The sequence below is a fragment of the Agelaius phoeniceus genome, chromosome 16, assembly GCF_051311805.1.
Source record: "Agelaius phoeniceus isolate bAgePho1 chromosome 16, bAgePho1.hap1, whole genome shotgun sequence".
In the NCBI taxonomy this organism is placed as follows: domain Eukaryota; kingdom Metazoa; phylum Chordata; class Aves; order Passeriformes; family Icteridae; genus Agelaius; species Agelaius phoeniceus.
This window is the reverse complement of record NC_135280.1, coordinates 2437218-2461146: the sequence shown is the minus strand read 5'-3', so window position 1 is coordinate 2461146 and position 23929 is coordinate 2437218. Positions and strand designations below refer to the sequence as shown.

General features: G+C 46.0%; 2 protein-coding genes across 4 annotated transcripts in view; one reads left to right on the top strand and one right to left on the bottom strand.

The window, feature by feature from the left end:
* The window catches only part of TOM1L2 (target of myb1 like 2 membrane trafficking protein), a 56655-nt gene extending 48603 nt beyond the window's left edge, over window positions 1-8052 (bottom strand). For all 3 annotated transcript variants that reach the window (XM_054643465.2, XM_054643466.2, XM_054643467.2), the window contains exon 1: window positions 7919-8052. In XM_054643465.2, the coding sequence (XP_054499440.1) occupies window positions 7919-7970 (52 nt within the window). In that variant the 5' untranslated portion in view covers window positions 7971-8052. The remainder of the gene's footprint in view (window positions 1-7918) is intronic.
* A 378-nt stretch (window positions 8053-8430) lies between these two features.
* On the top strand, window positions 8431-23807 carry DRC3 (dynein regulatory complex subunit 3). Its single transcript, XM_054644000.2, has 13 exons — window positions 8431-8682; window positions 9451-9624; window positions 10976-11092; window positions 12412-12578; window positions 13159-13305; window positions 14501-14620; window positions 15693-15805; window positions 17101-17275; window positions 19693-19824; window positions 20967-21037; window positions 21828-21951; window positions 23300-23431; window positions 23544-23807. Exons 2-13 carry the CDS (start codon window positions 9468-9470, stop codon window positions 23655-23657), a joined length of 1569 nt encoding a protein of 522 aa, XP_054499975.2. The 5' UTR covers window positions 8431-8682; window positions 9451-9467; the 3' UTR covers window positions 23658-23807.
* The last annotated feature ends 122 nt before the right edge of the window (window positions 23808-23929 follow it).

The following is a 23929-nucleotide window of genomic DNA, read 5'->3' as shown; positions in this document are numbered from 1 at the left end:
AATTAGGAACCAATTAACTGGGGAAATTCCTTAACACTCTGTTAACTGATCAGAGAGGTTTTTGGTGAAAACTGAGGAGTTAAGATCCTCAACAACTTATGTAAAAGAGGGGAAAGTGTTGAGCCCAACAGATTGCAGTCAACAAGGTTTTGGAGGAAAAGCTACAACATAGTATCTCATCTCTGGATCATCTCAGTCAAAACCTTAGGCAGGACTTAGTGGACAAAACTACTAATTAAAGCCCTGCAGATATTCTTAAAAAAATTATCTCTACTTCAGTAAGTATTTGGTCACCAAACCTTAAGTGAAATGCTTCTTTTCAATATACAGATGTATTTATTAGTCTGAGAGGACAAAGCTATGAAATATCTCTCACCTGTAGGCTCAGAATGTCATAAAACTTTCCAAAATTTGCTGGCAAAGCTGCTGAAGCTTGCAATATATTTAATATGCTCAAGGTAGCTTTTTGTGTTTATGGGCAAAGAAAGGCAAGGTAAAATAAATGCAGAAAGCTCTAATTGAGACAAAATAAAAGTTAAAAAAAAAAAGGATCAGGAAATACCAGATTTTCAAAAGGGACTTTCTGCATTTATTAAGCTAGGCAAAAAATGGGAATTTTTCTTTTTTTGTTATTTGGGTCAAATAGGAAACCAGACACATTTCTTGCAGTAAATGTATCCCATGAAAATAAAGAGGATGCAACACGTTCAAGTTAACATCTTCAACATTCCTGACCACATTTGGGATGAAACAAAGTCTTTCCTGCCTTAAGAACACAAAACCAATGCTCTGAAAAATTCTTGGTATTCAAACACAGTTTGAACAGCTTACAACACAAATCTGTGCCTTCACTTTGTGTATGTTTTCTTTGATCTGAATCTGAAAAAATAATTTCTTCCCAAGCTAATTTAACCCAGAAGGTTTCTGAGGTCCAGCTGGGGAACAGGCTGCCCAACTCTCAAGGAATAAGCAGGCTACAAGGTAAACCACTTATTCAACAGGTTTCTTCTGAGTATCTCCTCATTTCTGAGTCTCCTGATGCTCCCTGAGACCACACTGAGCTGCCAAATGCTGTGAACCAAGAGCTACAGGAGCCTGGGTAAATAGTCCATACACAGCCATGCCAGGAATTGCTCAAACACAGACAGGGCATGGATTTTTTTCATCCTTAATCCTGGATTTTGAAATGAGCTATTGCATTGTGGAGCCCACCTTACAATTCTGGCAGGTGGAGAACAATTGTAGAGTATATATTTAAATGTAAAGACAATGCTGCCAGTAATAGACTGGCTGGGTTTATTTGCATTTCCCCTTCATGAGCAGTGGGAAATGTTACCTACAGCTGGAAGATCTGACCCCCTGGGTTGTATAAAAACATGAAAGGAGCTGCTCCTAAGGGAAGAGAGACCCAGCTCTAGCAAAGCTTTTAGACCAGTATCTTTTGTGCTGAAGAATCATCAATTTTAAAAGAGCCTTTTGCCACTGGCAGTACCTGAAATGATCGGGCAGGACCATCAACAGAATAACTACACAAATACAGAAGATAAGCCTTGTCTATCCTTGGTAGGATTTTTATGCTCAGCAACAAGTTTCTTTTACATAGAAAACTAGGAATTCCATAGGCAGATGTAAATGAGAAGGAGGAAAACCAGTTCTGGACGATCTGTGCTGTGTTTCACAGGCTTCTGGGTCATTTCCTCGCTTCACATTTCCCACAACTTTCTCCCTGTGCTCTTCAAACATTTACGCTCTCATCACCTACCCATTGTACAGATTTTAAACCCAAACACTGAGGATGAAATTACTTTTTGCCAAGCAGGAAACCCCAGATGAGGAAGGAGGTTGCCAGGCCAGCCTTGAGGAGCCCCAGCCCTGCAGGTATCAGGCAGCACCTTCCCATGGAAGGATCATCTCACCAAAACTTCTGCAAGAGCTGCTGTTGTCCCTCCACTGATCACTGTCACTGAGAACACCACAAATGCCTTCAACCCCTTCAAAAATTTTTCATTAAAAACTCAACATAGCTTATGAAATCATAGGAAGGTCTGCCTACCTTAAAACAGTTCCTCACTAAGGAAAACACAGAGTACTTTTATGGGGGAAAATTGTTTTGGATGAAATATTACATCAGTTGGAAGGGTTTGTGGGGATTTTCTGTGGTTTTTAGGCAAGCATATTTTAAATATGCAGTTTAAAAAATCTGCTGAGTTCATGAGCAGAGCAGTACCAAACTGGGAACAAGCTGTCCTCACTCTCACATATAGATGGCTATTAGAAGCATATGGAATATACATTTAAGTGTACCAGGCTGAAAGAGATAAAACAGCATTACCCAAAAATACATGTTATAATACCTTCATGAACTACAATCTGCTTTTGTGCCTATAAAATAAATCCAGTCTTAGTAACCCAGTATTAAATGGCATTATACTAATTACCCAGCCTCACACGTGTACGTAGTTTCTCCAAGTTGCCAGACTCATGACTCAGTATTTATTTGCTCCTTTAAAGAGCAAAGATATCCATTTTCCTATTTCATGGAGATTTTCCTTACAACATAATCCATTGTCATGAAGTGAAAGCAGATCCAAATAATCTTATAAAACTAAAAGCACTTTATCAGGCTCTTTTTGCATGACAAGCACAATTCTGAATGAGCAGTGGGGGGCTGGATTTCTAAAAACTGACCAGCTACAGGAGTACCTAGAAAAGTACTTCAGCTCTGAGGAGAGAACTTCTTGTACCCTTTTCACTGCAGGCAAAGGCAAAATTCATCTTTTTGATACAGCAAGAAAAGTTACTGCCACCTTGCATGGAAAAAAGCTTCCCTTAGAATAAGGGACACTGCTTCCATGGTTGTGGGTAAATGCAAAGGACTTTTTATTTTATTATAAGGCAATGAATGATGAGGGAGAAGATTCAGAGCCCAAAAGCACACTGCAAAAATGATATTTTACGTGGACCACATCCTGAGATTATAGTGTACACTTTAAACACTGATTTCTAGCATTGGGGAAAGGCTTATCTATTAAAAAAATATTTCACAGCACAGCAAAGTAGTAAGTTTACTCTGAAGGGAACTTAGGGAAATTGTGGACAAGAAAGCCTGGATTAATGCCTCCCACAGGACTACCATGGGCTGCTGGCTCTAATGCATTTCTCTGCTCCTACATGTAGTCATCAACTCATTTATTTAGGAACTGTTTTTATTCTAAGAATCATAAAAATCTTAGAGATATAAGAAACCTGAAGAAAAGGCTCAAGTGCTTCTTACGGAGGGAAAATAAAAGGTGTTTTAAACCCCTTGAAGCACTTTCCCATTAAAAAGAAAAAAAATAAAAGAAAAAAAAAAAACAGGGGGGGAACAAAACAGCAGCTCTGAAAACAGCCTGTATCCACCATATATATATTATCAATTTAACAGCCTTGAATGGAAACTGCAAGTGCTTTGATAAAAATCAATTGAAAAGCTGTCTGCCTCACTGTTGCTTCAATAAAGTGCCTCTGTATCTTTTGCTGAAACCTTGTTTTTGTAGCCTCCTTAAATCACCACACTGTTTCTCCTCCAAAAACAGACTCCAAGTGCCCAGACCAGCACTGTGCATTGAAACTTCCCTTCTGCAGCAGGGATCAGGGTGTAAACCAGCAGCACCTGATCCCCACTCCCAGCCACACAGGGCAACTTCATTTCTACATTGTTAAATGCAGAAACTGTTCTTCATTTCTTCATTGTTAAAAATTAACTTTCAAGTCTCGCTGCCCTTCATTCAGGTGCTGAACTTCACTCCCAGAGAGGCCTTTGGCTCTGGCTCAGGCAGATTTGGGGCAGCAGTGAGAAGAGCTGAGTTCAGCAGCACACACAGCCCTGACCAGAGCCTGACCAAAACTGACCTGGATGCCCCTGTCCAGCACCCTGTGAGGAGCCCATTTCACACCTCAGTGCCCCAGGTCAGCCCTCTGCACCTGCATGAGGGGGCAGCAGCAGGGTTTGCTTTGGATTCAAACAAAGGAGCACCTTCCTGAAGCCTTTGCAAAGTCTCCAGAGTAAAACAAACAAAAAAACCTAAACCAGGCTTCCCTGCATCCTCCCATGTAAGCCATATGGCCACTATCAAATAAGCAGAACGGCCAAAAAAGAGTCACCAGCACTCCCCATTCTTGTAATTCAATCTGCTTTAATCATCAGAGATGTTTTCACTAACCTGCAGCAAGGGTATTTGTTCTAATAACCTTGAATAGAGTGGTGACACTTTAAAGATGGCTCCACTGAACAAAGAAAGATAAAAAGGCAATTTATGGCAGGATGGTGAATCTCAAGGCAAATTCCCACTACTGTAAATTGCAGCTTTTTCTCTAGGCCAATCCCTCTCCACACACCAAGCACTCTGTCAGAGCTGCTTTACTACACATCTTCCTGCTCTTCTGCTCCTCACTGCTCAGGATATTCCTCAAGAAGGTATTTGCAGTGGTGATTGGAAAAAATAAACAGTTCAGTCAGAAGAACTGGGCCAGCACCCAATGGCACAAAGGACCTTGTCAACCTCAATGTACTTGGCAGCCTATGAAACCCAGGGCACCCAATTCCACCCTCTAGACTCTCACCAGCCTTCACAAAAACCTTCTGAAAAACACCTCACAAAACCTTTGGGAAGTACTGGATTCTGCTACAAAATCCTGGGTGAGATTTTTGGTTTATATGTCAAATGATGCTATAAGCTCCCTTCACAGCAGCCTCCAGGTAAAAAGCAAAATGGAATGAAAATGTTTTTTTTTTTTTTTGAGTTCAGGAATCTCTCAGGTACAGCTGCCTGCTTTCTACACAGCCTCACCAAAACCCAACCACTCTTCTTCTCAGAAGAGGACTTTGTTGGAGACACAAGGGCAGCTGAGTGTCCACAGGTCCATCAAAGTATTATAGCAAAATTAGGTGAGGTTTGTAATTAGCAGCCATGGTGATGGCTTACATTGTTTCTGCTATGTCACCTCTGGGAATTGAATAGAGGGTACCATACAAGCCAGTCCAAAAATCAGGTAGGTTTCAGCCATGAGGAACCTGGCTGCCATTTCAACTGGCATTTCAGATGCAGGAGACTCTATCCATCTCCATTACAAATCCTCTGAGCTCATCCTAGCATTACTTTCCCACATTAAGCAAAAGAGTTAACATAAAAAGCCTGCCTAGCTTCAGACATTATCCAGATAAAGAGGAGAAAAGAGAAAATCCCTTGTATTACCTCTCTCAGCTCTCCCCAAACCTTTTCTGACATCTTTGTTCTTTCAGACCTGGCATTTATCTGCAGATATTATAGAGCCCTAATTAAATCTTCTCGTGAACCTCTGCTACTTCCTGGCAGAGAACACACATTCTTGGTGTGCTGATGGACCTACAGGATTTTCTGCACTTCTCCCTTATGGTGAGTGTTAGGCCTTGCTTGAAAACATCACAACTGTGTACAACACAATATGTTTAAACAGAAATACAAAATTATTCCATTTCTTTCAAAGAATGAAGAGAAGCATAAGTGAAAATTATATTCCACAAGCTCATTGGAAAAACAAACTGTGGAAGCACTGGGCAAATAGCAGTGTCTGAGAACAAGGCATGCTTTTGTTTTACTGCTGTCTCAGAAAGGGATAACTGGCAGCGATAGGAGAAGCAGAAAAATTTGTCTTCCAAAATAAAATCTGCAGTTATCTCTTCCCCCTGGGAGTAAAGAAAAACATTCTGAAAGTGCAGCTGAATTTTGCATTAAGGGAAGCTGCACACCTCACCTTATCTGATGGAAGCAGCTCAGTGTTCAAAGCCTCCAAGCTGGCAGCGACTGCTTGCTCAGCGAGGGAAGGGATGTGAGAGCTGTGAAAACCTTCAGCTCTGGCCTTAAACAGGCAGAAGGCTAAAAAAGCAGATTTTACCACTCCTCCCTCCCTGCCCCCCAACAATTCTTCAGTTCCTTCAAGCTGATGCTAAGAGAAGTTGCCAATAAAGAGGAGAAAGTGATGCCTTCCCTCCCCAGGCTGAGGGCAGAGGCCTGGCCCAGCTGTCCTGGGTCCTCTGATGGCCAAACACAACAAAGCCTCTAAAATCACCTTTCTCTTGAGCTGTTCTCGTTATTCTCCTCTGATTCCCAGCACTCCTCTCCCTCAGCAGAAGAACCAAACAGCCCAGATGGCTGAGGATAAACAGCAAGTTCTACATATGCTCCATATAGCCTGACAAAGAGAGCCCAGCCACGCTCCAAGCACAGCGTGAGACTCACCCAGGCAAGGCCCTCTCACCTCAGCCAGGGCTGTCCCTGCACGTGGGCATGAGGAAAGGACTGGAAAAGAGGGTTGAGGCCATCAGCTGATACTCTGCAAAGTTTTCTTCACCATGGTTTTCAAAGACTTCCATCATTCCATAAATTAACAGAGAATAGCTATAGGCTGGACTATGCATGGCTGTGTGTTATAGAAGCACAGAATGGTTTGGGTGGGAAGGGACATGAGAAATCATCTCATTCCACCCTTGCCATGGGCAGGGACACCTTCCACTATCCCAGGGTGCTCCAAGCCCTGTCTAACCTGGCCTGGAACAGTCCCAGGCATGGGGCAGATACAGCTTCTCTGGGAAACCTGTGCCAGTGCCTCCCCACCCTCCCAGGGAAGGATTTCTCCCCAGTATTCCATCCACCCCTATTTTCTTGTCAGTTTGAAGCCATTCTCCCTTGTCCTGTCACTCCAGACCCTCTCTCTCCATCTTTCCTGCAGGTTCCCTTCAGATTTGGGAAGGCCACAATCAGGTCACCCCAAGGCTTCTCTTTCCCAGGCTGAACAATCCCAATACTCCCAGCCTTCCCTGGCAGGAGACATGCTCAACTGAGCATCACCTTGGCTTTGGGACTGCCCTCCCTCCTGCACTGCAGGAACCTGAGCCAGCCTCTTCCTTCCCACTGCAATGTCACACATCTTAAATTTCTCCAGGGCCCAACAGAGGAAAGCAGGAGGCGCTGAGAGCCCACCCAGCTGAGATGAGAACTCAGAGTTACCAAACTCTGCACAAGTGATGCTCAAGCTTTCTCCTTTCTCTTCTTTGCCCCGGCCATGGCAACCCAGAGCAAAACATGAGTTGCCAGGAAAGAACACATCTGTGGGAGGGAGAGAGCAGCCACAGCAGCCCAGGGAGGCCTTGACTGGCCACGCAGTGAAAGCTGGCTCAGAATAACCTGCTAATGGCACCAAAGCATTACCAGAACCACAACTCAGCCTCCAGGCTGGAAAACCAGCACTCATTTGTGTCTCTAGGCCACATCACCCCCCTGCCCACTCAGAGGCACAGGGAGGGTTCAGTACTTTGGGAAAGAGTGCATCAATGACTGGGTGGTCTGGAGGAAGGCACTCAACTTCAGGAAAAGGAGCTGGGGGATGCAATAACTTTCCTGCATCCATCTCGACGTGGAGTCGCTCTCTTCTCATGGACAGCAGCCTGGTCCCCAGACCTCCTCTGCCCTCTGATCTCTCCACGCCCTCCACTAACCCCACAGTCCCGCACTGAGGCCTCCAGCACTCCCCAAACGCCTTCCAGCCCCCCCAAGGCCCTGGAACCCCTGGCACCCCTGCTCCCCAGAGACCCTCCCACACCTCCAGAGCCCCCAGAGCTCCCCCACCACCCCCAGCCCCACCATCAGCCCGCACTGATCCCTATAACCCCCCAACACCTCCCTTAAGCCCCAGAGCCCCTTACTGAGCCCACATTTCCCCCATGGACTCTCACAGACTCTGCCCCCACCGCTCCCACAGCCTCTCACGGACCCCCAGGGCCTCCCCAGTCCCTCAGCGACCCCCAGAGCCCCCCGCTGCCTCCAGCCCCGCCCGCCGGCCGAAGCCCCCGCGGTCTCCCCGGGCTCCCCCGGGCCCCTCCGCGCTCCCCCGGCCGCCGTACCGAGGCTCTGCCCCACCGGGGTGCTGAACGGGTTCCCCAGCAGAAACTCCATCTTGGGATGACAACAAACAGCGGCCCAGCGCCCACCCCTCCCGCACCGCGCCCTGACCGACAGCTGTGAGCACCAACCACAGCGCGCTCTGGCAGCTGAGTCCCGACTCCCTGCGTTCAATTGGACAGCTGCAGGACGCGCGGCAAAATTATTGGTTAAAGAGAGTGTCCATCACTGTCAAGAGAGGGGCCCGCCCCCACAGTAGTCCCGCCTCTTTCCCCGCCCTCCCTTTGATGGACAGCGGGGACAATGAGGCTGCCATTCCCCATTGGGCAAAGCCCGAACCTATCTGTAAGATTATTGGCCAAAGAGAACGTCAATCATTCGAGCCCTCTCCGCCCCGAGGGCACGGTCCCGGAGCTGATTGGCTGACACGGATTTCTTGCGCTCTGATTGGTAGCTGACCTCCCCACCCCCTCCACGCCCATTGGCGGCTGAGTCGGTCACGTGCCTCCCCTAGCAACGCACCTGGGCTTCCTTAGCGACGGGCGCTGAGGCGCGGGTGGGAACCGGGAACGGGAACGGGAACAGGAACCGACCTAGACCCCTGGAGACCTGCAGTGAGAGGCCTGTGGGGCCGGGATCGGGGCCTCGGTGGGTCCTTGGAGTGGGAGGCGGCGTCTCCTTCCCACCCACCGGGCAGGGGTGGCTGGAACCGGCATTGACCGAAGAGACGCTGGACAAGTGACATCCCTGAAGTGTCCAGGGCCAGGTTGGATGGGGCTTGGAGCAATCTGGAACAGTGGAAGGTGTCCCTGCCCATGGCAGGGTGTATTTAGTGCAATGCAACAGCAGGGGTGGCACTGGATGAGCTTTAAGGTTTCTCCCAACCCAAATAATTCTGTGATTGTACAACAAGGAGAGAGAGGAAGCTCAAGGATGGATAAATCCAGAGCCTGCTGCTCCTTGGTGTGTGCTGCACACAGCCACAGAGAGGTTTGGATTGTTAATGAAATGCCATAATGAGAACAGAACTCTCCAAACTCTGGCATTTATCATCGCTGTCCTATGCAAAAATAAATCAGAACTTGCTCTGTAATTATAAACATCTTACACAAGCAAAAGTCTGGAGATTCGAGTCCTTCACAGCGATTCATTAACTCTGCACAGTTTGAAAAAGACAAATAGTCTCATTGCCTCCAGGGCAACATTAGGGATATTTAAATTTCCATGAAAATTTTCTTCGCTGAAAGGGTTGTCAAGCACTGGAACAGGCTGACAAGAGAAGCTGTGGATTCCCCATCCCTGGAAGTGTCCAAGGCCAGGCTGGAGGGGGCTTGGAGCACCCTAGGATAGTGGAAGGTGTCCCTGCCCATGGCAGGAGTGGAATGAGATGAGCTTTAAGGTTCCTTCCCACCCAAACTATTCTGGGATTCTGTGATTCTATGACTGCTGGAAAGGGATTTAATTTATTTTCATTTTCATTTTTATAATCACTGCCAGGCAGTGATTTAATTTATTTTCTTTCCTGTCCTTTAAGGCTGACTCCTTCTCACAATGACTCAGTTTTTCAATAATATTGAGCCAAACGTTATTGATGATGAAATGCTTCAGAAAGCCATTGAAGAGAAGTGTCCAGAGGACCTTGGAGATATTGCCAGAAAGGAAAGTATTAACGTTAAGGTTGTGACAGAGATACAATTTAGTTTTAAAAGTGAGTATCAGAATATATACATATTTTTCCTCTTCTTTTCACAGAAGTGGGTAACTGGCAATTAAGCAACCATTATTAGCTGTGATTTATTATGTGAAAATTAACATCTGGACTTGGACTTTTGCTCATACCTGTATAAAGGAGCTTCATCAGAGGGAGCTTTTGCTGATGGGTGACTTCAGAGCTGCTTCACTTCCCACTCTCACTGTCACTGCTGTTCTCATTTAACATTTATATTGTGGTGACACCTACAGGCCACAGCCCTGTTGGGCCCCTCAGTTCGTGGCCAAACCCAGCCCTGGGCAGGCTCTGCCATGGCTGGTGGTTGTGTGGGAGCTGTTGGGGAGATTTTGGTGCTTACAGTCCAATCTGATGGCATTCTCTGCTCATCCACACCATTACCATGGCTTGCCTCTTACTGTCAAACCTGTCGTAAACTTGCATTCAAAAAAAATGGAAAGGAAGAACATTTGGATCAATATTTGAGTATTTAAGGGAGGGGGTAATTTCAGTTGATTATTCTTTGTGTGCTCCAGTAAAATAATGTGTGTATGAGTTGATTTTCTTAGAAAAGATTCCCTTGACCTGATCCTGCATAGATTTGTCTGCAAATCCGGAACTGTGTGAATATTTTGTGCATGCAATTCCTTGGTTTATGGTGCCCTCACTAAATAAGGACAGCAGGACAGCAGGTGAAATCTTCTGGAAATGCATTGCAGGGGAAAGAGAAATGGAAGTGAGAATATTCTGTATTTCCTGTCACCTTGGTTCTGACTCTTTCCTGTGGTGACCAACAGCCTGCCCTTGTCATTCTGTTTTTGGAGAAAACTAAATGCAGGGATATTGATTAGCTCTAAACTGCAGCCTTCACAGAAAGAGAAGACTCCAACCCCTCTCCTGTGCTGAGGATCCCAGGAGCAGGAGAATCATTTACAGCAGCAGGAGCTGGGCACTGCTGGACTGCAAATGCAGGGAAAAGCAGAGGCTCATCCCAAACCTCCTGCTTGCAGCTGGAGAGGAAGATGAAGGTCAGGGCGTGCTGGCAGTGGGTTCAGGAAGGCTCTGGAGTGCAGGGCCATGCTCAGCATCCCCTGCACGCCTGGTTGGCCTCACTGATGAGCAGCGTGTGCTGAGCAGGACACTGGGGTTAAGTGGGCTCTTCCATTGGGATCCCATCCAGCCAGGGCACCCCTGAGCTCTCCAGGGCACTCATCACACACTGCAAATCCTTCTGCAGGCAAGACTGGACGTGTTTTCCTTGTGCAAGGCAGTGTGGCTGCTAAACAAAGCTGGCTCACATGGAAAGCAATTTTCTTTTCTATTTTTTTCCTTTTTTTTCCTGTGGCTTTAGACATCCTGCAGATTGCCAATCTGTGGCCATTAGAGAATCTGACTAAACTACAGCTGGACAACAACGTGATTGAGAAGATAGAAGGTCTGGAGACTCTGGTTCACCTTGTATGGCTTGGTGAGATACAGGCAGGGGAGGGTGGATGCCTTTGCAGGTGCAAAGCAATCTGAGATAAGGCAGCATGTCACCTTCCCTCTCAACACCACTGATAGGAGCTTACCCTGGGAAGGCTGTCAGCTGTCTGTGTGTCTCCTTATTTGACTGTCAAATGTCAAAATGCCTGAGTATCAGAGCTGCAAAACAATCCTTCAAATGTTTAAAAACTGGGTTTAATACATTTGGTGTGGCAGGAACAGGAAGCTGAGGTTTCAATGTTGTTTCCAAGGTTTCTATTGTGTTTAGGGGTGACTTTCAGGAATATTTATGGAAACACCTCTGTGATTTAGAAGCCTGAATTCTGTTTTCAAAGCTGCTGCAGGCATCCCAAAGCCTACAACCCCTCTACCCTTAAGGGCTGTGTGTCATCATCGTCCCAAGGAGTGCCCATCCTTGTGGCCTTGTGTGACTGCTTGCAGCTACCCAGATGCACAGCTGAGAGCATTCCCTGCAACTGCAGCCACGCTGCTGGCTGGAATTCTAAATATATCCTCAGCATGCAGGGCTGGAGCTCATAATCACATTGTGAAATGTCTAATGGGCTCTTCCACCCCGTTGTCTGCACAGTTCTGCTCCAGAGATGGCAGAGGCACTTGTGAATCACCAAGTGATCAGTGTGAGCACAGTGTTTTGAAGCACGCTCTCGTATTTTGTTTGCCCAAAGGCTGCAGTGGCTCAGCTGCTGCTGTACAAGTGTCTCAGCCACCCAAGAGACCTCATAAACTGGTTTTGGGCTCTTGGCTTGCTCAGTACTAATCCTCAGGCAAACCCTGCCCTTAGTCATGGTGAGTGTAGGTGTTAGGAGAGATGTTCTGGCAGGGGAAGAGGACATTTCAATAAGTGAAACAGCTGAAGTGAGCTTTGCACAACTCCACTGACATGGAGCTGCCTTGTCTTGGTGCTCTGGGAGTGACCACAACTGTGGCAGGACAGAGTCTGCAAGAAACAAGAGAGTGCCAGATTTAGAACAGAAATTCCCCTCGAAGGGCATTTCCCCACCTCTTGTTTTGTGTTTCCCCATAAGGCAGAAGTCCCTTTCGGGCTGTGTATGTGGAGTCTGCATGGATTAACTTCAGCTTTTCCTCTCATTTAAAAGTTTCACAGACAATTGCAAGGAGGAGATGGGAATAAAGGATGATTTAATGCTGAGCTTTTCCTGTGGGACCTGGGCCACCCCTGAGAAAAATCTGTACATAAACTCCTACATCCAGAACTAAAGAGCAGAATCAGGGTGTTCTGCAAGAAATAATTTAATGTTTGATTTATAAATTCTTCCCCAGACCTGTCCTTCAACAATATTGAAGTAATTGAGGGCCTGGATACTCTTGTCAAACTGCAGGACCTCAGTCTGTACAATAACAGAATATCTACAATTGAGCACATGGACACACTGCAAGAGCTGCAGATTTTCTCCATAGGGAAGAATAACCTGACCTTTCTGGAAGATGTGAGTGTTCCCTGGCTTTGCAAATATTCCCTGCTGAAGGATCAGATATTCTAAAACTGCCATTTGCCATTGTGTCCAAGCCCCTCTTTAGGTGATAAAATTCTCTTTAGGATTTCTAAGTAGTCTGAGCTATGGTTTTGGTCCTCTGGTGTTAAGTGCTTACTGCAGCCATTTTTCTTTTAGATTATTGACTCATGGGGGCCCAGTTCTGTGACTGCTCTCAGCCATGGCAAAATTCCTATTGGCTCCCATGAAAGCTAGAAAAGGAATAAATGGCTACATATGAGAAAAGGGGGGAGGCTAGGATTTATTTGGGGTTCTTTAGAGGGCATCTTACCAATTTAGGACCTGTGATTTGTGCACCCCATCTGCCTTCTCTCTCCACCCGTTGTCTAGTTATTGCCAACGTGAATTTAAGCATTTCCTTTCCCAAAGCCATTAGAAACTCATAATTGACTGTCATGTGAATTTGGCAGCAGAGCAGAATGCATATTGCAGCTCAACTGTAATAAAAGCAATAAATTCCAAGGCTGTGTTTCCCCAGCCCTGGGAAATACAGAGCTCTTTCCCTCTGGCACAGGTTATCTACCTCAGGAGGTTAAAAAGCTTACAGACACTGAACCTCAGTGGGAACCCTTTCTGCAGTGAGGAGCACTACAGGCTCTTTGTTGTTGCTCATCTTCCCAGCCTGGTGTACTTGGACTTCAAGCTCGTGAGAAACTCCACGGTGAGATTTCTGCATTCCCTGATTGGGAAATCAGGCAGCAGCATCTTACAGAGCCTTTGCTTTGTTGGTGTGCCAGCAATATTCCAGCACTGGGGGCAGGTTCCCTGCAGAAATCAGGCTCACAGAAACACACAGTGTTTATTCTGCTTCCACATAACAGCTGTGAACCTGTAGGCCAAATTCTGTCAAATCTGACAGAGAGGTAGAGGTGTCAGAAGCATGATGTCTTCACAGATTTTTGTGAAAATCAGCAGCTGTGTGTGGGAGAGGGGCCTGGTTCGTGTTGCCACAGAGAGGCTGCAGTGTGAGTGCAAGTCTTTCTTAGGGAATCTCAGAGGAAATCAGTCTGGAGACGTGGATCCAGGGGGAAGGAGCCTTGGTGGTCCTGCTGCTCACAGAGTGATTTGTTTCAGCAGCAACCTGACAATCCAGGCAAGCAGGTGCCTGGATGCACTTCCCACTTTTGATTTCTGAGAATAAGACACTTCATCCTCACCAGTAACCTGTGGAGCTGCTTTATCATCCCAGGGCTCAAAGGAACAAAGATGGGATTTTTTGTTCAGGGTTTGTTTGCCTTTTTTTTTTTAGCAACCAAAGAACATGATTAATTGTAAATTTGCTTGGCACAGAGCAGGAGCTGTACTTGGAATGTACATTGCTCTTACCATAGGACTGGAAGGGCTTTCCAGGTCATGGAATGCAGTCCCTGCTCATCAGGGATGTCTGAGAATTGCATACTTAAATTTGTCAAGCTTCAGTTTCAAGCTAATGAGGTTCTTGCCCCTGGTACTACCTTGCCATCCACTCCTCCAAAGAATCTGCTCCTCCCTAGAAAATGAATTAACCTCACTGACTGATCAAATTGGAGCTCAAATTCTAGAAGTCAAAATAGAACTTACTGCTAAAAGAGGAAAAAAATCCAAAAAGCTCTAAAGATGAGAAAATGGAGAGAGAAAAGCTTCCTGGGACTGAATTATCTCAGATGCATTGAATGCAGAAACAGAGAAATATGCCAGCAAAAAATGGGATGAGGATTAGATTAGAAACTTCATAAGTAGTTTAATAAAAAGCCCATGAGGAAATGGAGAGGCAGATGCCACTCTGGTGCATGCTCTAGAAAGATCACTTGCTTACACCCTGACTCACTGAGCAATGTAGGCTAATCCAATACAAATATTTTATTTATATTTCTCAGGGAAAAGCTGCAGCTTTAAAGTATCAACATCTTACTAAGCCATTGGAGCAAGAGGAGGCTCAGGTCCTGGCTCTGCAAGAGGTAGAAGATGCAAAGCAGAAAGAGCTGGAGCACCAGCAGGTGAGTTTTCTTTGGCTGGTTGTGTGTTGTCCCAGGAGAAAGAAGCACAACACGTATTGACTTGTGTTCTCCCTGCCTGAAGATTTAATGAGAGGTTAACTTTGACTCTGCTGAAACTAAGGCTCAGATTAATCTCTGTGATCTCTGAATCTTATCTTTTGGGTAGAAGCAGGAGCTGCTGTGGAATACACATGATGTGGGGGAACATAATTCTTTGGGCTGAACAATGAAACTACAGAGAGAGACCCTGCAAAGCTGAATAGTAAATCATACCCAGGGAGCTTATCAACCTGACATGAGATTAGGAAAATTACAGCTCTGAGGGAAATGTTAACATTTTCATGGTGAAGTGACTTTTTTTTTTTTTTTCTCCTTCCCACTAAGTCAAGCTTTTCATTAGTTTTATGGTTAAACTCTCCAGAAATTTGGAGATCACTGTAGTCCTGTGACCAGGCTGAAAGCAAGACCAGGTGGAATGGTGCTTTCAGTTGTAGCCTGGCTCTGTATTCCAGACCTCTGGAAGATCAGAGTGGCTTCAGTTTAGTGTTGAGTGCCAGGGAGGATGCAGCAACTCTTCCCTTTGTACCTCCCCAGAGTTCACCAGCTCCTTATCTGAAAGGCCAAATGGCCTTGCAGTCAGTGTTTGTATTGGTGATATCCTCTACTGGCAGGGGGCACAGGTTGCCCAGAGAAACTGGCACCCCTGAAGAGTTCCAGGCCAGCTTGGATGGGGCTTGGAGCAGCCTGGGACAGTGGAGGGTGTCTCTGCCCATGGCAGGGGGTGTAATTAGATGATCTTTAATGTCCCTTCCAACCCAAACCATTTTATGATTCAGTGATCTGATACAAGATTAAACAGAGTTTTCTATCCTTGGGCTACAGAGCTGCAGCTGGGATGGGTTTCACTCCAAGGTGCTTTGGTGGCTTGGTTGGTGTTTCTGCTGTGTTCATGTATCTGTGTCTGCACCCATGTTCTGCTGCTGCTGAGGTTCTTACAGGACAGACACATCCTGAGCACTGGCACCAGGCTGGCATCTCTATTTCACTTATTTTGCTCTGTTTCTCTTCAAAGGCAGCCTTTGTTGAGTACCTGAATGGACCATTCCTGTTTGACAGTCTGCATGAAGAGGATGGAGAAGCCACCAAACTGGTTTCCCTCCCTGGAGTGGAGGAGCTGCTGCAGGCATATCCTTCCTGGGTTTGGAATACCCACAGCTAACAGGTAATGCCTTGAGTTGAGAAGGAAGTGCATCCACAGGGACTCTTCATCTGTTGCTTTTGTGCAGAGCTGAAAGCTACATTGATCTAAGATCTGAGGCAGTCTGTGTTCAATTTTGGAACAGTACCAAAAGTTACACTGCAAGGCTGTGAGACCACTGACAGCTTTAAGGCATGGTATCTTGTGAAATATGAGGGCTCCAAACAAATGGTTTATATTACTGACAAGCTGGCCAGCCCAGCTTGAGACATCCCATTTGTAAAACCACTCATTTCTATCCCCAACAGGTCATGAGATCCCAGCTTTTTAAATTCTCACTGTTGTAATTACCATATTCCTTTTCCTTCCCTCGAATCAAACATGATTTTTGTAGCCTCCTTTTCTGACCCTTCAAGAATCAAGACTTTGTACTTTCTTTAAGTCTGGAATCCACTTAAAGTTTAAAATGAGCTGGAAGATAAATCTCTGTCTGTTAGATTGTAAGAGCACAGTTGCTAAAATCATGTTGAAATTGAAGTGGTAGGAGATAGGAACAGACTCATCAGAGTGATACAAGTCACATATCTCACAACCTGCCAGAACTGGCAAAGGGAACTTTCCAGGCCAGCACATTTTTCTGATCATTGCTCCTACACGGGGGAGCAGAAAGCAGACACTTTTTTTTTTTCCTTTTTTTCTTTTCTCATTCAGATTAATAGAGCATTGTCAAGGCCAGTAACTTGACCTTCCTTAAAATTGCATTACACTGTTGGAGAAAAATGCATCACGGCTTAACTACAATAGACTCCAGAAACAATTCCATTGCCAAGATAATAGCAGAAGAAAAATTGACGTTATTTTTGTGATGCTACCAAGTCAGTAGTTTATTCTGTGCTCTGGCTGTGGGCTCCAGAGCTGTATTTATTAACTACACAGGCACTGTATTCACACTTGTGAAGACAGATAGGGTTGTAGGCTTCCTTCTGCTGCTGTGTCAGAAGAGTCAGACAAGTGAATGTATTTCCTTCTCTTCCTCAAGGCCTTTTTCCCCCCTCAAGTTGCCATAGCTTTCTCCATACCCTTAAGGCAGCAAAATCCCATGCATAAAACGTGAGTGGGTGACCCAGCCCTGCCCCAGACTGAATATTTGGCAGCTCCCAGCAAGAACCACAGAGTTTACATAAAAGTAGCTCGTAGCTCTTGTTGCTCAGATTTGCAGAGGCAGAAGGAACACAATGTGTTGCTCCACTGAACAAGCAAAAGACCTTGACTCTGCTGTCACATACAAGGAGGAGTTTGTCTCAGTTTGTGAGAGCCTGTATAACTATGGACTGGAAGAGTATGAAAAACGAGAAGCTGAAGTCTCCAAATTCTACAAAAGACTCCATGAAATTCTGGCAGTCAACCAGGAAGAAAGCAAGAGAATAATCTCAGACTTTGAGAGTCGGAACGAAAGGGTAATGTTATACTTTTGTTTGTTTGATACATGATTTCTCTACATCCTGTACCATTAAAGTCACCAATATTTAAGAAAATGGAAATGCTCAACCTTCCTTTTAGTTTAAATATTTTTATAAGTTGATTTTTAAGATAATTAGATAGATAGATGTTTACTGCTACTCCCCTTCTTTTTGAAGCTCCAATAACTCTTCCTTCATTGAAAAACCAGGAAGAAAAGGAAGGAAATTGCAGGGTATTCAGTTTATTTTCAAGTAATTTTCTGCTTCAGTTCATTTTCTCAACAACAGCTCAAAGAACTATAACCAGAAAAAATTAGAGAAAGTTATTTTAATGTATTTCTAGTCCTTTAAAGCAGAAACTCTTTTCATTCTGCTCGACCACAGCCACCCATTGTGGCTGCTCAGGGCGTAGCTTCTAGCTGGATCCCTTTCTAACCATGTATAATAGATGGATCATGATTTTGTTTCCACAGGGAAAAAAAAAAAAAAAGTAAATAAGGGAGGGCTGAAGCCTGGTAGCACTGTCAGCTGAGAGAGCAAGTCCCTGACAAGTGACACCAGCAGAGTCACAAGCGCTGGCTCCCGCTGGAAACCAGGTCACTTTTATTGCAGTGCCTGTCACAGGCTGACAGCTGCTGAGTCACTCTGCTCCCAGGGCCTTGAACCCTGCTGCTGACTCACGCTGGAAACCTGCAGCCAGCAGCTTTAGGAGCTGGCAGCACCACCAGAGTCACAGAACTGCAGGATGGTTTGGGTTGGAAGGGACCTTAAAGGGCATCTCGTTCCTAACAGAAGTTTGATTTGAATATTGAAGTTAACTTGTGCTTGAATTCTCACTGTTATCTTCCATGAAAAAAAATCTAAACCAGCAAAACAAACCCTGCAAAACAACAACAAAACCCAAATATTCACAGCTGAGGGCAGATTTTACCCCTTCACCTCTGTCTGAGCTACAGGCTCAGCTATGGATTGGGCTGCAAGGGGGAATGGCCTAAAGCTGAGGGAGTGGTGGCTTAGATGGGATATTAGGAAGAAATTGGATTAAATATTAGGAAGAAACCCTTCTCTGTGTGGGTGGGGAGGCCCTGGCACAGATTCCCAGAGCAGCTGTGGCTGCCCCTGGATCCCTGGAAGTGTCCAAGGCCAGGTTGGAAAGGGCTGGGAGCAGCCTGGGACAGTGGAAGGTGTCCCTGCCATGGCTGGGGGTGTGACTGGATGATCTTTAAGGTCTTTCTCAACCCAAACCATTCTGGGATTCTGTGATTCTCTATAAACAGGACAGAGGGTTCAGCATGCCAGTTTTCATATAAAAATTAGAGGAGTTTGTAGTGAAACCGAACACAGAGTTTTAACATCATTTCCCCATCATTTAAAATTGCTGGAGGAGTTCAAAAGGCACAGAGGTCCCAGCAGACTGCAGTCTGTGAGCTGTTCTTAGGGCTGTTTGTCTGTCTGTAATCCTTTCATGTAAACTTGGGTAACCTGTAAAATCACTGCGCTCTCTGAAGTTGGTTGAGGAGGATTAAAGGCCTTGAACTTTGAAGTTATTGCTCCCAGAGGTGCAGCTTGAGTGGCTCTGGAGCCTTTTGAGCCTCCTAACTTGTTTACATTAGAAAAGAAGACACCTTGCTCTCCCCTTCCCCCTTTTAAACTGCAAAGTTTGGGTAATCCACCCCATTTCCAGACACAAGCCTTGGCAGGGGTTTTTAACAGAATTCTTTATTTCACCCCATTCCATTCCCTCTCAGGAGAAGTGGATTAGACATCATAAAACATATATATTTTCCCTCTTTTTTTAAACAGTTGATTTTGAACTGATTTTAAACAGACTTGAAAATAACACATTCAGCTCAAGAGGATTTTTTTTTTTTGATCCAAGCAAACATAAATCTTGCCTGATGCAAAAGTGACATCAATACATAATTCTGAAGGGCAATAAATCCTTGCTGTAAAAGGAAGGCAGGCAATGATAGGTATTCCATATTCAGAATACTAAATCCTGACCCTACTGGAAGTCAGTCAAGATTCTCCTAGGCAGGAAGTGGATCAGGATTTACACCTGCCTTTCTTTCTCCAAAGCAATTGTTAATTTCATCTTCACAGCCAGCAATGTCAATAATTAAATATTGTTCTTTTTTTTTTTTTTTTTTGCTTGAAATGAACAAAAATTGGAACCATAGAAGGAGCAAAGTCTTCTGCTGAGTGGAGGATGAGGAAAAGTTTTCCCAATCCCCCTGCAGTAGCAAAGCTCAGAACTGTTGACTACCCACTATGTAAATCTGGAGACTTCCCTGAATCATCACATTTCATTTCAGCTAATCAGCAGCAGGAACTTTTCTCACACATGTAACAAGTTAATTAAATTGCAATGGAGTGCTGAACACAAACTGTAATTCATGTATCTCTGTGTTTAGAGGCTGGATGAGCTTTATCAAGACGGGAGTGGTGAAATTGCTGACTCTAAACGAGCCCAGGGCAAGGAGGAGATCCAGCAGCTGTGGGATGCACTCATGACCTTGGAAGCTCTGGTATCCAACGACCTGGAGGTGAGACCCAAGCTCACACCCGTGGGACCTCACAGCCAGAAGGTTGTGGGGTCACCTCTCTGTCACTGCAGCCCTGGGTAGCAGCTTGCTCACAAAGAGGGGGGCCCAGGACTTCCACTCAGGAAAAGGTTTCATCCCCATCTTTTCCTTTCTCTGTTCAAAGTTGATGGGAGTGAGATCAGGCCCTGGACATTGCTGCCGTCCAGCAGATTTCTGTTCCTCAGAGCAGAGCACAGTATGTCCATCACATCTATCCAAGCTGATTTCCCACACTACAGACAGGGAGGTTGTGCAATGACTTTATAGGTCTGCACAAGTTGCTGCATAGCATGGGGTATGCATTTGGAATTCTAGAGGTGTCATTCTTTGAAGCTGATCTTTGCTGTGAGATTACACACATTCCTGCTCAGCTTGCTGCATTTGCTTGCATAATAGCTGCCTTTTCCTCCCCAGACTTTTCCTCAAGAACTAGGGCAGGGCTGCTGATGAGCATCTTCATCGAAGGCAAAAACCCAAAATAATCTGTTTAAAAATGAGCAGGCAGGAGCTGTGGCCTCTGTGCAGCAGTTTAGTTTTGTGAGCATGGATGGCAGAAAGTAGCAGCTCAAAATGGATCCTCACTGCTTCAGGACTGTGCCTTTTTAGTATTTTCTGAGTTGGCCCTTTACATATCTGATGGGATGAGCAGAAACATTTCTCCCTGTGTGCCCTGCTGGATTTGCAGGATTCAGCTACCAAGACATTTAAGTGCAACACTTCACAGATTCTCCATCAGCCATTTCTGAGAGAGGGAACAGGCAGCTGCAATTTTAATTTCTGAGGACTAAACCAAGAGCTGCAGTAAAGCCCAGGCAGAGGTTGTGCTTCTGACAAGAGGCTCTTCATACAGCCAAGGACAAGGAGGCTGCAGCAAGGCAGGGGATGGGAATGCAGCCCTCTCCAGGCACCGCTTAGGTGACAAAAGATCCCCTGGCTTACTCCAGACACTTTAAATGCTTGAGGCAGTTCAGTTTCTGACTGTGCTAATAACAGCAGTGAGTCCAAATTACAATAAGTTGTAGATTCCTCCTAGACTCCCTGACTCCCTGTTATGTTTGTGAAAGTTTTCATTGTGATATTTCCTCTTTTTTCCCTCTGTTAAGGAACTGTTACAGGATTTTAAAAGAAGCATTGATGTCACAGCATCAACATTCACTGAAAACATTCAAGGGATATATCCTTTTCACAGTAGGTTGGCCTGGACCTCCCAGTCATGCACCAATACCTCACCTCACCTCTAAATCCAAAAATGAGCCTCCAGTATAAAAATTTTGGGGTTTTTTTATTTTATTCAATAGAAAATATCTTTTCCCAGCCTTAAGGAACGGTCATTTAAGGTGCCTATCTTCTTTATGTGGAGACTCTGGAGAGCACAGAAAGATCTAAATTCTACTGTGCTGAGAGTCTGTAGGATTTCACCCTGTTGGGAATCTTCCTTTCTTCTCCATGCAGAGAAGACAAAACAGAGGGAAGATCTGGTTAGACTGTTGTCTAGGTACATCCCTGCCACAGCACTAATGAAATATCTACAATTCTGGTTGAATACTCTTTAAATGGTGCTCATTTTTGTATTTTTGATGTGTGCTGAAAAAGTTATGTGAGAATACTGAAGTGCTTGAGTGTCAGGTCACGCTGCTTTAAATCTAGAAATCTGATGGCCTGGTGCAAATAACTGCAGAGCATTCAGAGCTTGGCTGTCACCTGGAGGCCTCTTCCAATTTCCCTGGCAATCCTAGGTCCTCTCTCAGTCCTCTGTCATATTTGGCAGTAAAGATGAGACTCGGTGTGTGATTAGGAACTGAGAGTTTGTATCCTGATATCCTGACACCTCAGCAGCCTCTGGGAGCAGCCAGGCTCATTTCTGCAGGATCCCCCTGTGCAGACACTCAGTCCCAGTTACAGGAGGTGATTTAATCCCCACAGATGAGTGGGTGCTCAGCTTTTTCCTTAACCACGTTCTGTACGTTCAGCCAGTGCCGGGACCTGGAAAATCAACACTTTGAAAAGGTGATGGAGATTGTCCAGGCCACCCTGAAGAAAATCAGCCTCTTTGAGCTTAAAGAGGATTTTCCCGATGATCTTCGAACGGTGAGGGCACCAAAACAATTCATCTCTCTGAGAGCAGGCAAGAAAATGAGGCTGTAGCCTCTTCCCTGAAGGGACAGGATTTCCAGGAGGCTCAGTGCTGCCAGAGCCACGCCTGAACCACAGCATAACCTCCTTCCTAGAGGGTCCAGCTGCTTGGCTGAACTGTGGTGCCTCTGAGCATCTCCACTGAGTAGGACAGGGGATAACTGCACTGCAGGTTTCCCTGGGCACTGCCAGAGCTGGTGGCAGCAGCCCAGGAGAGGTGCTGAGGAAATCTCTCTCCTGCCTCCAGCACAACTCACTGCTCTGGCTGATTTCCAGGCACTCAGGCAGCATCTTTGCTGCACTCCCTCACAGCTGGTTTTGTTCAGACTCCCCCTGCTCCCTCAGCAGAATCCCAACACTGCTCTGAATTTCTTACACCAGGGCTCTGTTTGCCTCAGTGATTTCAAAATCTCTTCCTGCAGCTCCTGAGCCCATGAGCTGATCTGGAGGCAGGACATGACACTTTAAATGGAGCCTTCCACCGAGCCCTCACTCTTGCTGTGCAAACAAAGATCCCAGGAGCCTTTCCAAAAGCACCAACACTGTTTCAGTGCTCCACTCAGCAACACTGCTGCCCTTTTTGCCTCCATAATTCCTTCATTTAGTGGCTAAATTACTTAAATTTGCATTAGCCGTGGTTTTGCTCTGTCCAGATTATCCCAGCCCCCTGTCACTGCAGGTAATCACAAGCTGACAGACACAAACCAGACCCCTGAGCCCCCGGGGAGCTGCTGCTTTATGGCCTGTGCAGATGGTGGTGGTTCTGCACCGCTGCCCTGCACCCATTTTGCTTCACTGCCATCCACTCCCATGGAGAAGGGAATTCATTTACCCAACAGCTGCACTTGGCTGCAGGAGGAGCCTCATTATGGGCTAGCAAAGCCACCCTCTATTTAGAGCCACGAGGGAAGTCACTGCTTCCATTAGAAGCTGGGACTCTCCAAAAATGAAGATTTACAGCCAGTGCCAGCAGTGCAGGAATCCCTTCCAAGTGTGATTTTCCATTTCCAGGCATGCTGGAGCATATACAGCCTTTCTTCCACACCAGCTGCACGGCAGCCCTGCTTGCACTGATCTCCCCATTCCAGCACATGGGGCCAAGGCTGCTGCCTCTGTTTCCCCCCTGTGTTAGGGATAATGCCCCATTACACCACAGCAAGGCCTGGGGTACAGCCCTGGATTTATCCCAATGAGAGAAGGGATTTGCCAGGTTGAGACAGAGGGTTTCTCCCTGTGAGCACTGCTGTGCTGCTGGTTCATTGTGTGCTCTCCCCTCCTCTCATCCTGTCACGTCATCTCCCAGCTCTTTAAGGACAAAACCACCGTTGTCAACATCATCAGCGTGTCCCACAGCATCCGCCTGCGCAAGATTGATAAGCGGGAGAGCGACATGCTCTCCAACACCTACCAGTGGCAGAAGTCAGTGATAGAGAAGGTAAGAGACCCTCACACTCAGGGGACAGGGACACTGGGAGGAGGGACACTCCCAGGTCTTTGCTGGACCTTGACACGCCTGCAGATTCAGTGCTTGGTTTCAATCTGTCCAGGCTTTCCAAACCGAGAGCGACAGAAACCGCGCCTGTATCGAAAAGATCATTTCCCTCATGAACACTCTGCAGAAGGAGCTGGATAGCACAGTGGTCCTGAAGCCTAAAGAATAGGGCTGGGGAGCTGCCTCAGCTGGGGCACACAGGACAGCCTCCAGCAGGAACAGCTGCCTCTCTATGGCCAAGCTGTCTGGGACATTTCAGACCAAATGCACATTTCTTCCGTCCACCATAAACTGCAAATAAAAGCGATTTCTTGACTGTGGAAAAGCATCCAAAGCCCTGTCTCTTCCATCACATGGGCACAAAGCCTGTGCAGACAACTCAGACCTGGTCACAAGGGGTTATGGATCAGCTGTGAGCTGATTGAACCAAATCATTGTAGC